At 47.0% G+C, this 13,676-nt stretch overlaps 1 protein-coding gene and 1 pseudogene across 2 annotated transcripts in view; one reads left to right on the forward strand and one right to left on the reverse strand.

The window, feature by feature from the left end:
• Nucleotides 1-627: 627 nt before the first annotated feature.
• Nucleotides 628-1,034, reverse strand: LOC308427889 (small ribosomal subunit protein eS17-like; annotated as a pseudogene). Its single transcript has one exon. The product of its transcript is annotated as a small ribosomal subunit protein eS17-like (transcript).
• Nucleotides 1,035-11,195: 10,161 nt separating this feature from the next.
• Nucleotides 11,196-13,676, forward strand: part of SH3BP5 (SH3 domain binding protein 5) — a 62,297-nt gene continuing 59,816 nt past the window's right edge. Inside the window, exons 1-2 of the mRNA XM_080926870.1 lie at nt 11,196-11,475; nt 13,158-13,220. Of these exons, the coding sequence (XP_080782996.1) occupies nt 11,326-11,475; nt 13,158-13,220 (213 nt within the window). The 5' untranslated portion in view covers nt 11,196-11,325. The remainder of the gene's footprint in view (nt 11,476-13,157; nt 13,221-13,676) is intronic.

Below are 13,676 nucleotides of genomic sequence, written 5' to 3' on the forward strand. Positions count from 1 at the left end.
GAACTCTCAGCTCCTATTGCACTATGCCTGCCTGGATGCTGCCATGTTCCCACCTTGATGATAATAGACTAAACCTTGGAACCTGTAAACCAGCTCCAATTAAATGCTGTCCTTTATAAGACTTGCCTTGGTCATGGTGTCTGTTCACAGCAGTAAAACCCTAAGACAGGAAGGAACAGAGAGATGATCTACTACCATGGGTCTATGCGATTATTATAGTTATTGACTCTAGGAGTAGCTGGCAGAATGACAGTGTCGTGAATCAAGAGTAACAGTTGGGGAAAGGCCTTGGGGTCTTAGGTGACTTTGCTTTGAGTGGGATCTTAGGGACTTAGGGAGTGGGATCTGAGTGGTTGGGTTTTAGGTACTGAAATCATTTGAACTATGGTCAAGAGTCTTCTACAGCTTTATCAGTGAGCTCCAATCTGCTGTTCACTGCAGGAGAATCTGATTTAGATCCCCATGTGTGCACAGCTAACATTCATACTTACCCACTAAGCCATCTGGCCCATCCACAAAGTAGTCAGCGTCTAACTTTGTCTGTGGTACCTCCTTGGTAGAATTAAAACTGCTTAGGTTTTTTTTTTCCCCTTGTTTTCAGGTTTATTGAAAATATGGCATCACAGATTAAACAGCTCCACATGGCGTTTTGAAATTCATCCCAGCTGTAGGCTGAGTGACCTGGAGGTTAGAGAGACTGCCAGAGTCCAGAAGCTTCAGCATTTCCTTGGTGTCAGGATCTACCTCAATGATCTCCTGATCTAGGGCCGAGACCTCAGGAACGTAGTTATCTCTCCTCTCTCTCTCCTCTTCCTGCAGCTTGATAGAGATTCCTCTCACAGGACCTCTCTGAATGCGCTTCATCAGATGCGTCACATAGCTGGCTATCTTGTTCCAAACTTTTTGCTGGGGATGATGGCGATTTCCTTGCACACATGCTTGTTGGTGTGGAAGTCATTGCTCAAGCATGTGTAGTATTTCTCGATGATGACCCGGGCTGCCTTCTTCACGGTCTTGGTGCGAACATGGCGCATGTAAACGGGTCTCGGTAAAAGAGCACTGCTTAGGTTTTTCTTTTTTTGGCACAAGCTGTTTTATTTTCATTAATCATATACTTTTTATATGATTTTAGGGCAAATAGGTGAGATTTGTCAGGCTGCTTAGGAAGGGGCAGAGCCCCTGGCTCTGCAGTGCAGTTTGTGGCTTTCGTCCATTTTGCCAGTAACTCTTGTGCCCCATCATGAGTTGGTCCTGAAGATGACAGGATGTGTGTCTGATGGCGGAGGCGAGTCCTCCAGTCTAGGCTGTTAGGGAATTTTTCTCTGGTTCTCCTCAATGGTCTCTTCATTTGGCAGGGTCTCCTCTTGTGTTGGATTCTTTTCCGCTTGGCTTTGAGACTGGCCATTTCCCATGTCCAGCTTGTCTAATTATATTTTCTTATAATTACCCAGCAGTGTCATCTTTGGCCTGGACTCCTCCCAGAGGCTAGAGATTTTTTTTTTTAAGGCAGCGCAAATATTCTGTATGACAGAACGTAGGCGTTGGTTTTAATTGCTGACTTGACACAATGTAGAATCACCTGGAAAGAGAGTCTGAAAGAAGTCTGGGTCAGGTTGTATGACGGCATGTGGAGGGGATCTTGACTATATTGGTTGATGTAGGAAGAAGCATCCCGGATATGGGCGATATCGTTCATGGGCTGGGCTCTGGACTGTGTAAGAGTGGTCAGCAAGCTGAACATAGCATTCATGTGTTGCTTCTAACTATGGTTATCATGACTAGCTGCTTCAAGTTCCTGTAACCCTCATGGTCCTGATATAACCCTTTCTCACCTAAGTTTGTTTAGTCAGAGTTTTTTTGTTTCACTCTGTTTTTGTTTAACAGCGGCAGGAAACAGTGCCATTAGACATTTGTCAGAATCCATAGATTGGGCTCTCTTTGTTTTAATATTTGGCGCTGAGTCTCGGTCTCACTATGTTACCCTGGTTGCATTGGAACCTGTGATGTTGACAGGCTGCCCTTAAACTCATATTTACCTGCTTCTGCCTCCCAAGTGCTGAGATTAAAGGCAAACGGCACTGTCTTAGGGTTTCTGTTGTTGTGATGAAACACCAAAACCAAAAGCAAGATGGGGAGGAGAGGGCCTATACTCACATAATTATTGAAGCAAGCCAGGACAGGAACTCAAACAGGGCAGGAACCTAGAAGCAGGAGCTGATACAGAGGCCATGGAAGCTGCTGCTTACTGCCTTGCTCCCCATGGCTTTCTCAGTCTGCTTTCTTATAAAACCCAGGACCACCAGCCCAGAGATGGAACCACTCACAGTAAGCTGGGCCCTCCCTGATCAATCACTAATTAAGAAAATGTTTTACCATTGGATCTTATGGAGACATTTTCTCAGCTGAAGTTCCCTCTCAGATAAGCCTAGCTTGTGTCAAGCTGACGTAAGACTAGCCGGCACAGCCTCGTGCCCAGCTTGATCTTTGCTATGTAGACCAGGCTAGCTTTAAATTCTTAACAGTTCCTCTGAATCCAAAGTGCTAGGATTACAGCCATAAAGCCCAAAGACTGTCTAATACCAAGAGTAATTGATTTTATGTCCAGCAAACAATACCCTGCCCCCCAGCCCCCTTGGCCTACCCACCAAAAATAAAAGAAAGAAAAAAACAAGCAAGCAAAAAGACATGTTTGTTGGCATGGTGGTACATGCCTGTAACCTCAGCATAGGGAAGGCTAAGGCAGGAAGACTCTTTGTAGAAAATTTTAATCCCAATTCAGGATTTTTACCCCATCTTTTGATCATTCAGTTCCCAGATAAAAAGACACATGACTTTTATATTTACAATAAGCCTTAATCAACACAAAAGCTAGGCAGAGATCTACCCTCTGTGCTGTTAGAATCTATTTTCCTATTGATAACCCCGAGTTATTACTATGTTTCTTCTGGGCTGCTCTTAACTCCAATTGGCCAGCCCTCAGGGCTAACTCCTAACCCATGGTGTCTTTCTGTTCCATTTCCCCTTCTTCTTCTCCTAGTAGTTCCCCCCCCCCCCCCATGGGAACACCAAGTCCTGCCTATCTCAATTCTGTTATAGGCTGTAGGCATCTTTATTTACCAATCAGAAATAACTTGGGGATCAAGGTCACATAGCATCACTCTCTCCTCTCTGAGTCACAGGTTTTAGGGGCCACACTTAGCATTACAATACCTAGCAAGGCTTGCCTGGATTAGATTAAATTGAAAGCTAGCCCAGGCTACACTTGGAGATCCTGTCTAAATAATCGTAATAAACGAAACCCACTGATGGGGAGGAGGCCCTACCTATGGTAGGGACAGGGGATTCTACTCCTCTCAGTTTTGCTGTGAACCTAAAACTGTTCTCCAAGATGGAAGCCACTTATTTATAAAACTTGCTCAGCTGTTGTGCACGGTGCTCACACACGGCATGACGCAGGTGTTCACATTAAGGCCAGCCTCTGGCACGATCAGACTTTGCCCCCACTCTAAGGGTATAGCATCTGAAAAACTAACTTTTCTCTCCCCTGGAAATGCCACGGCTATAGCTTTTCCCTGTGCATGCAAAGTGAGGGAAACAGGGAAGTCCCCATAAACTGGGCAGGAAGGAAGGCAGGTGATTGGTTTCTCAGTTATTGTTGGTGGTTCTGGGAACTTCCCCAGGGGAAACTGTGACTTTTGTTTTGCCTTTTCCCTTTTCTGGCTTAGTCATGCCCTGGGGTGCAGGTGTCCCGACTCCAACAGTTGATTTCCTCAGCTATCACTTCTGTCCTGCACAAACATCCTCCTCCTGGAGGAGGCCCCTTCCCGGAATGCTAAGGAGGAACGCTCTCTCCTTGGCCTTCTGCCTGGGTGCCTGTCTTGCCCCAGACCTTCTCCTACTTTCACTGGTGCATCGGGCTTTGCTTTTTCTGTTTCTAATCTGGGTTCAGCCCTCACCATGGGTCTCTAGGATCTACTTTGAACGTCTGTTTTTCTCAACCTGGAGCCTTTCCCCATTGACAAGATCCCCTCTGGTCCTCAAACTATATGCAGATGATGGCTGGCATTCAGTCAGCTTTAAGCTGTAGCATTTAGAGGAACCCCAGCAAGGCATGCTGGGATTGCTGTAAATCCAACACTCAGGAGAGTTTGAGACCAGCCTCAAACTGTGGTATTTACAGTAAGGCCTTAACTTAAAAAGATGCTCAGAAGAAAAAACAAAGCAAAGCAAATTCTCCCTCATATTCAGAACCTGCCAGTAATGTATATCCACATCTGTAAACCAATGTGGGTACAGCACATCGTGAAGAAGAGAGAAGAAGGCTAACTGTGAAGGGATGGGGACTGAAAGAAGATGAACACAAGTAACGACAGAGGACATAAGGCTAGTTTAACTCTGTCATGGAGTTTTCAGTTTTGGTAGTTATGGTTTGAATAGGCATGACCCCCATAGGCCCAAGTGTTTGAACGCTTGGCCCATAGGGAGTGGCACTACTAGGAGGTGTGGCCTTGTTGGAGTGGGTGTGGTCTTATTGGAGGAAGTGTGCCACTGTCAGGGCAGGCTTTAAGGTCTCCTATGATTAAGCTACTCCTAGTGTGGTGTACAGTTTCCTTCTGTAACCTGCAGATCAAGATGTAAAACACTCAGCTTCATCTCCAGCACCATGCTTCTATGCTCCCCACTATGAAGATAATGGACCAAATCTCTGAACTGTAAACCAGTCCTAATGTTTTCTGCTACAAGTGTTGCCATGGTCAGGGCTGGAGAGATGGCTCAGCAGTTAAGAGCACTGGCTGCTCTTCCAGAGGTCCTGAGTTTAATTCCCAGCAACCACATGGTGGCTCATAACCATCTGTAATGGGATCTGATGCCGTGTTCTGGTGTATCTGAAGACAGCAACAGTGCACTTACATTTTTACACTGTACATTGTACAGAATATCCATTGTGACTTTTCCATATCTGTATAGAACATAACTTGAAATTAGATTTTGTGACAAGATTTTGCTGTGAGTGGTATTAAATTCACCTCACTATGCAGCTCAGGTTGGCCTTAAACTCATAGAAATCCTCTGGCTTTTAGCCTCCTAAATTCTGGGATTATAGGCATATGTCAAAACTCCTGGCTTTCATAAACACTATACTTTATTAAAGCAGCCTTTCCTTTCTTCCTTCCTTCCTTCCTTCCTGCCTGCCTGCCTGCCTTCTTTCCTTCCTTCCTTCCTTCCTTCCTTCCTTCCTTATTTCCGAGACAAGAGTCTTATGTATCCCAGGTTAGTCTCAAATGTGCAATATAGCTGAGGCTGGCCTTGAATTCCTGCTCTCCCTGACTCTACAACTCCTTCGTGTTGGGATTGCAGGATATCCAGCTCACACTATCACACTCCAAGTTTACATCACCTTTGCACAAACTAGATAATTCCCAATGTGCAATTGCAAAGTGACTCCATTCTCTTCCATTTCCAGATAAGGAAACTAAGGCTCACTGAGCATTTGTGCGTGACTCATGGTTGTACAACTTTGCAAGCAGCAGAACAAGGATTCTAAACTAGTTCACAGACAAAGACAGAAATATGGCTCTTGTTACAATTACAAGGACATATGTGCTTCTTAATAGACAGAAGAAGCCTGCTACCGAAAAGTAATGTGGCCAATGCTTCAAGGCTCAGATCTGGGGGCCAGCTGACATACCTTGGAGCACAAAATCAAAGACAAGAGCCTGCATTTATTCTCTCTCTCTCTCTCTCTCTCTCTCTCTCTCTCTCTCTCTCTCTCTCTCTGTGTGTGTGTGTGTGTGTGTGTGTGTGTGGTATTTGTTAGAAATGGATTGATATTCATGGTAGACTCCTTGCCTTATGCATGGAAGGCAAGTGCTCTCTCTACCACTGAACTGTCCCCATCCCATAAATGTTACTATTTTAATGCTTTGGGGCTAGAGCCTTATTGTATAGCCAGGCTCATCTGGAACTTGTCATCCTCCTACCTTAGCTTCCCAAAAGCTGAGATTACAATGTGTACCATTTCATCGATCTATATATTTATAAACAGGGTTTTGCTTTGTAGCCCTGGCTGGTCTGGAACTTACTTTAGAGACCAGGTGGCCTGGAACTCTGGAGATCTACCTGCCTCTGCCTCTGCTCCCAAATGCTGGGATTTGAGGCATTCACCACTACACCCAGCCAGGATTCTTGAACTGGCTTTTTTACCTATGGTAGGCTTTAATGTTCTTGAGTCCTAGGCAGACCTCTGGCCAGACATACTACTTGCTATGATCTGGACATAGTTTTTTTCTCCTGTTTCTCCACCAGGGGGAAGGATGCTTTCTTCTGCCTCAGCACCATTCTAGAATAGTGTCTGAGGTGTGCTGGGCTCACTGGTTTGCAGGGAATGGAAACTTCCTTTCTTTTCATGGAACACACTCCTATCTCCAGAACCCCAGCACTATTCTAAATATCTTCAGGTCGCCTTAGGACTCCTTAGGACGTGGAAAGATCTAAAAGCTCTGTTTATTTGTTTGGTTTTGAGACAAGATCTATTGTAGCCAAGGCTGTCTTGGAACTCTGTGTAGCTCAGCTTAGCCTTGTGCTTGAAGCAACCCTTCCTTAGCCTTAGTGCTGGAATTATGTGAACTACCAACCAGGCTCTAAAGTGTTTTTCTGACTCCAGTTCAGGGGAAGTATGGGTAGGGAGGTATGCCTCAGTTTGAATTCACTCTGAGTTCAAGTAGTCTTGGTTCTTGGACTCCTGGCGGGAAGGAATTCAAACCAGGGCACAGGTCAAATGAACATGTAGCTGAGTTTTAATTCAGCAGCAAGAATATCATTCAGAGTGGAGAGCAGTCAGGCTGTCCCTAGTGCCTGCACTTAGGAGTCTTGGTTTTGCACCCAGCCTAGCAAATCAGTGAGCTTCATGTTTTAGGGAGAGACCCTTTCTCAAAAAAAAAAAAAAAAAAAAAAAAAAAAAAAAAGATGAAGATCATTGAGGAAAGGAAATTCAAACTTGGGCTTTGACATACATGGACACACAAGTGCTTGCCTACCCACTTAGACACAATCACCCAGATACATGCATACACCCACAAACAAGTCCATGCACCCTCCACACAGTTTGAATTCTCTGCCCTGTCCTTCATTTGAGTCAAGGGACTTAAGTCTAATTCAATTTCTAACACAAATGAAGGGTCTTGTCAGAGGTCAGTGGCCACAGTGCAGGACAGTTTGATAAGACATCGATGTTACAAAAATCACAGAAGTAAACAGATGCCTTTGAGTATAGAGTCCCAGTTGAGTATAGAAACAGCATTGGAATATCTGTGTCTGTTATAGCTGCCTACCTATCTCACATGGCTGCAGGAGTCCTCCGGGCTGAGGAGATGTTACCCGGGTATGGCTCTATGCTTGGCCTTGCGCCTTCTCTGCCTGACTCATCAATATGCGTCCAGAGAATTTCATCTATGCAGCAAGATGTATCACATGATCATTCCTATAGAATAAAATATAGGGGCCACTGAGAGGGCTCAGCAGGCAGAGGCATTTGCTGCCATCAGCCAATACAAGACAATCTGTGTGTGTTCCACTCACACAGTACAAGGGGAGAACTGATGCTGTGAGGAGTTCTCTGGCCTCTATGTGTTCTGTGGCATGCATTTGTGAATGTATACATGAATAAAATAAATACATATAAATGACTAGAATAAAATCTGAATTCCTTATACCTTCATTACTGCATAGATTACCCCCTTAGATTTCCCTTGTTTTGCTCTCTGATGCTCTACCCGTCTACCTCTTCCTCTAGCACATTGCCATCTCTGGACTTTTGCACATGATGCTTCATTCACTAAAGTGATCTTCCCTTACAGGTAGGGCACAAGTGGTTTGTCTTCTGGGCATGCTAAGAACCAGCAGAGGTTAGACGACAGCATCAGGATCCTCTGGAACTGGACACAGTTGTTACTGCTGTGTAGTCCTGGGAATTTAACCTAGGTCCTCTGGAACAGCAGTTCTCCACCTATCAGTTAAGACCCCTTTGGGGCGGGTCACGTATCAGACGTTTACATTATGATTCATAACAGTAGCAACATTTTTTTTATGAAATAGTGAAAATAATTTTCTGGTTAGGGTCGCCACAACATGACGGACTGTTTTAAAGGCTTACAGCATTAGGAAAGTTGAGAACCACTGCCCTAGGACATTACCCAGTGCCATCTCTCCAGCCCCTCATCATCACTGTGACAAATAGACGAGAGAAGTAAGTAAGGGAAGATTTACTTTAGTTCCTAGTGTTAGTTCATGGTTATCTTGGGCCTGAGGTAAGCCTTGAGCATCATGGTTGCCAGAGCAGACAATGGAGGCTGTTCACCTCACGGTGGCCGAGAAGTGGAGGAGTAAGGGAAAGGTACGCTCCCCAGTGATCCACAGTGATCCACTTTCTTCAGCGAGCCTCCAATCTCCACAGCTCCACTGCCTTCCAACAGTCTAGTCAGGTTCCGCCGATGGAGGCAGAACCTACATGTTTGGATCATTTCCCCACAGCCCCACCTCAGAATCAGGACCTAGCTTTGAGCTGTCTGGGGATGCTTCGCATCTGAAGCAGGATAGCATCTTTGCTCACACTGCGAGCAGGTGACTGGAGCCCTGCCAAGCAGCAAGTTTGACCTCTTGGAGCCTCTGAAAGCCTGGCCAGGGTTGTCATCCTCGAAACAGTTACAAAGCATCAGAACGCTGTTTTCTCCACGAATGACACATGATCATGTAGTAGATGCTTCCTGAAAATGACAACACACACAATGATCCAGGAAAGGATCATCATAGCACACTTTAACCAGCTTTGGGGGCATTTCAAATTGTAAAGTTAAGCTCCAAGTGTTTAAAATGGCCAACAAGATTCCAGCCAGAAATACGCCAACTGTGAATAGCCCACTGGGTGCTGGAGGAGGAGTAAACATCTGCTGTTTTGAGGTCTGGCTGTGTAGCTTAGGCTGGTCTAGAACTTGTGATTCTTTGGGGCTGAACTCTTAACTCCTAATAGTCAGTCTTAGGAAGTGAGTTGAAACTTTGGGAAGTGACAGGGCCAAGCGGGTAGGAGGTCTGAGAAAATGGGACTAATACACTTATAAGAAGAGACCCCAGAGATTTTCTAAGGCTTTCTTTACAACATATAAATGTTCGTTGAACAGTCTACAAGATTTGACTCCTCAGAACTTGACTTTGCTGGCCTCTTGTCCTGTGACTTCTGGCCCACAGAATCAGAAGTGGGTGCCATTTAGAAGCTGTGGTACTTTGACTCAGCCAACAAGGGTCCTTCCTCCTCCAGCATGTGTGGTAGTTAGCAAACTGTTTCCTGCTGCCTGGTGGGGTTACCACAGTGTGAGCCGGTGCATGAGGTAATGACCTGGGGGAGGGGAGCTGCCAGCCAGGCAGTGGTGGCACATGCCTTTAATTCCAGCACTAGAGACAGCCAGGCAGAGCTCTGAGCTCCAGGCCAGCCTGGTCTACAGAGCAAGTTCTAGGACAGCCAGGGGTGCGCAGAAAACCCTGTCCTACCTCCCCCACTCCACCATGATCCCCCAAAAGAGAGGGAGCCAAAATAGTGGTGTGAGTATCTACAATCTCAGTGCCTCAAGCTGGAGGCCAGCGTGACTACACAGTGAGCTATATAGTGAGTTCTACAGGAGTGCTTGATTAAAAACGCAGCACATGGGAGGTAGACGGAGGAAAATCAGAAGGTCGAGGCCAGTCCCAGCTGCTAAGAGCTTGACACCAGCCTGGGCTAAGGTTACTTACTTCAAACAGAGTGAATGGGAAGTCAGCAGACTGACCTAATAAGGGAACTGTAAAATGGGGTCAGGCTCTTCCAAAAGGAGAGACTGAAGCATGGGGTGAATGAATGTGGGGAGTGTGGGTGGGGGGCTAGGAGGTGGGGAGGGACGGGGGAGGGTAGTACAAATGAGATTCTCTGGTGCTGGCTTTGAAGATTCACCATGTGAGAAAGAGGGCAGACACCCCCTAGGGTTATTATGCTTGGCCTTGGCTGTCAGCAAGGAAGGTGGATCCTGAGACCTGAGAATAACCAACACTAAATAAATTTGAAAGTCATTCTTCCTCAGAGTCTGAGGAAGGAACACAACCTGGCTGAAACCCAGTTTAACCCAGGAGACCCCAAGTAGAGACTACCCAGCAGGCCTGATCCTTAAGGGCCATCTTGTTCCAGTCTTATCAAACAAAGAGCCACTGTATCTTTAGCAAAGAACTTTAAATCATCTCTCCCAGAATGGCCAGCAAGGTACCAGAAACAAAGAGGTATGATCTCTTTAGAAAGAAACTCAGGGGGCATACCTGGGCCATCTCCATCAAACAGGAGTGGGGCCTTGTCCAAGAGTAACCCCCTTTGGTTTTCCTCTAGCGGGAGAAACAGCAGAAGCAACCCTTCTACTTTGATCAGGGTCCTGAGAACTCCTCTCTCAAGCAGAGCTGCCCTCCAAACTCCATGGGATGGACCACAGCTTCCCTATACAGAGTGTCCTCTTTGCTCAGGGCATCTGACCTGGTGTTGCCTGACCTCACAGTGGCCCTGGCACCTCTAACCATACAGAGAAACCTTTCCATTATTAGCCCTTTTGTGATGCCTGTTGGCCAGGCAGGCACTAGCTCGGTAATATTGGGCAGAACCACGTAGTTCCTGCACTGGCCACGCTTACTCATGAGAAGACAGTGCAATCTCTTTAAAAAGCTGCCCGGATCCATTAGATTTACCCCCAGCTCCATGGGCTCCTCGAGCATTCAGGATATCCAGGTAGACCCTAAAAGTTCATGCCTTCGCTTGCTGAGCTTTGCCTAGCAGACTCCAGGCTTTGGATGTCCACTCGTTGGCTGGAGGCTTGTTCCCTTTTCTGTGAAACCAAGTAGACACAAAAGTAGCTTTGGAGAATGAAAATCACCTAAACTTTCCTCCTGTATCTTGATCTGTTTCACCGGAGACAGGAGGAAGCTAACTTAAGGCGGGCTGGTGAGCCACTGGGCGGCGTCTTTCCTAGTGGCCATACCCTGGACTTCAGGGCACTCGGCTTTTTTTTTTTTTTTTTGTGACAGAGCGTCGGGTGACACAGGCTATCAGGGCAGCCTGGGTGAAGCGGGCGCGGTGTGCTGCAGGCCGCTGCAGACAGGGGGCAGCCGCGCCCACTTCCTTTGCCACTCCGCACCCGCCGGCCGAGCACCCCGGGTGGCAGCGCTGCGCGCCCAGACCTACCCGGCTGCGGCGAGGCTGCCCTCCGTGCGCTCCGGTCCCACCGCGCGCTTTGCGACCTAACTGCGGAGCGTTCGGCTGTCCTCATGGACACGGCGCTGAAACGGAGCCGCCCTGAGGAGCCGGCGGAGCTCCAGCCGCCCGCCCGGGAGGCGGAGGAGAAAGAGGAGGAGGAAGAGAGGATGGAACAGGGCCTGGAGGAGGAGGAGGAGGAAGAGGTGGACCCCCGGATCCAGGTAGGACGCGTGACAGGACCCTACAGCCGCACCCCGCCAGGGTTGATGTGGAAGTCGGCGTCTACGCGGATACTCGCCTTACAGCCCCGCGAGTTCGCAATCACGGGGTGGGAGCTGCCTAAATCCAGGGAGCTGCACCAAGGATTGGGACACCCCATTTCACAGTCTCCCCGCGGAAGGTTTCGGTGCCCGAGTGAACGTGGCCCGATTATTGTGGGGATCCCTGCAGACCCTCGGCCCAATCCGAGGTCCCTACAACACAACCAACGGTTCCAGCAGATTGCAACAAAGGAAAAAGGGGGCGGGGGCCCCCGAGTGGAGTCGGGGTACCTCGGTGCGGCTTTCTGTGCTGGGAACACTGCACAGCCTCGGAGCTTGTGCGCAGCTTCACCCTGGCTCGTGGTGGGCGGGCAGGGCGAGGTGGTTGTCGCCTGCCCCTGTGGTGTGGACTGCACCGGTTCGGGGCGCCTCGCTAGTCCTCACCTGGCCGAGGTGCCTGGCCAGGGCCACCTTCCTCTTTTGGTTTATTGTCAACACATGGTGGGTGTCGTTGCCACTGTTGGCACTACGTTGCACTTGGCCTGAGACTGTTTAAAACCCTCCTTTTCCTTGTGAGGTCAGTGTGAACACCCACCAGGGACAGCTGACGCGCAAAGCCGACGCATGGAGGCAGAGAAAGCCTGGCTTTCTGTGCCTCCATTTCCAGGAGAGATAATTAAAAAACAGTTTCCAGGAATGACAGCGTAACCCCTTCACCTTCTTAAGCACAAAGCAAATTCCTTTCCATGACCCCTTTTATACCCTTTCCATAAATCTTTTTTTTTTTTAAATTGCTATTAAGCATGGTTTACAATGTCTGGATCCATAATTGGTTTTAAGTGCACAGATTTTTAAAAACAAGAGCATGCTTTTAATTCACTAGTTTTGGCTTAAATGAACTATTTTGTCTAATTAACACACCAAAGATTAGAAATAACCTTCTCATTGGTTATTCTGTTAATTCAGACCCTGGGTTTGGATTACAAAATCTTGTGGTTTTGGTGTGGAATTTTGTTAGCAAGACCTTTGTTCACAGAGTAAAGATGAGTTGAATAAAGATGTTAATTCATGTCAGCTACTTCTTCAAAATGTCAGATTACAGATGGTTAAAGGAGGTAGGACCAAAGCCGGTTAACCAACAACACCCCAGTTAGGCAGTTCGAAGTTAGAAAAAAAAAAAGCATCCCTTTATAGGAAAATAGCCACGGATGAGTTAATGCTGGAAGTCTGCCTTTGGCCTGGCTGTACTGGCCTGGTGATTCGGTGTGGCCATATTTTCCTGTACCGATTTTCTTGAATGAAAAGTTCTTTTCCTAAATTGAAGGGTGCTGTCTTGACTAGGTTAAGTTACTGTTTGTAACAGGTGAGTTCACCTGGGAAACAAAACACAAAACAATGACCTTTCAGTGAAAGATAAACCTGTAGGACATAGTCTAGGAACAAGGCTTTGTCTTTTAGCAGAGCCTCGGCTGTTTTCTTGAAGAATGAACTGACTTGCATCATTCAGTGTTGACTTTCCAGTCGGAAACTGTTACACTAGAAACAAAAGGCTAGCAGCCCCTTCTAATCTCTCTCTCTCTCTCTCTCTCTCTCTCTCTCTCTCTCTCTCTCTCTCTCTCTCTCTCTCTCTCTCTCTTCATTAGGGAGAACTGGAGAAGTTAAATCAATCCACGGATGATATCAACAGACGGGAGACTGAACTTGAGGTACAGAGAGCTGGGGCACTGTTCTTGGGGGAAATAGTGTCAGTCACCTTTGACACTAGGCTGGTTAATTCTGTTTTGATAGCTGGAGGGCGGCTGCAGGAGGCCCCTGCTTGGATTGTTGAGCAACAGCATGTGCGGGACAGTGAAGGACACCCCAGTCCAGGCTGCTGGCGGGTGCATGTGGATCCAATTTTATGTGCTGTTTTTCATTATGGAGGCTCCATTGGGGCTAAAATCAAGGACTGAGCTGAGTATTAAACAATGCTTAAGCCCCAAATATTTCTGTATCTGTGGAAAAGCTAGAAGAATTTCGACGTAGCCGAACTCTTTGATGGAGTTTACATCTCTCAGTATTTTATTTTGGGTGGCTTCTTCCATTCATGCTTGGAACTGTTATGGTTCCCCATGGTGTAAGCCAGATATTTGACTGCCCATCTTAACATCCTAACCTTTCAC

Source organism: Micromys minutus (genome assembly GCF_963924665.1).
Source record: "Micromys minutus genome assembly, chromosome: 12".
In the NCBI taxonomy this organism is placed as follows: domain Eukaryota; kingdom Metazoa; phylum Chordata; class Mammalia; order Rodentia; family Muridae; genus Micromys; species Micromys minutus.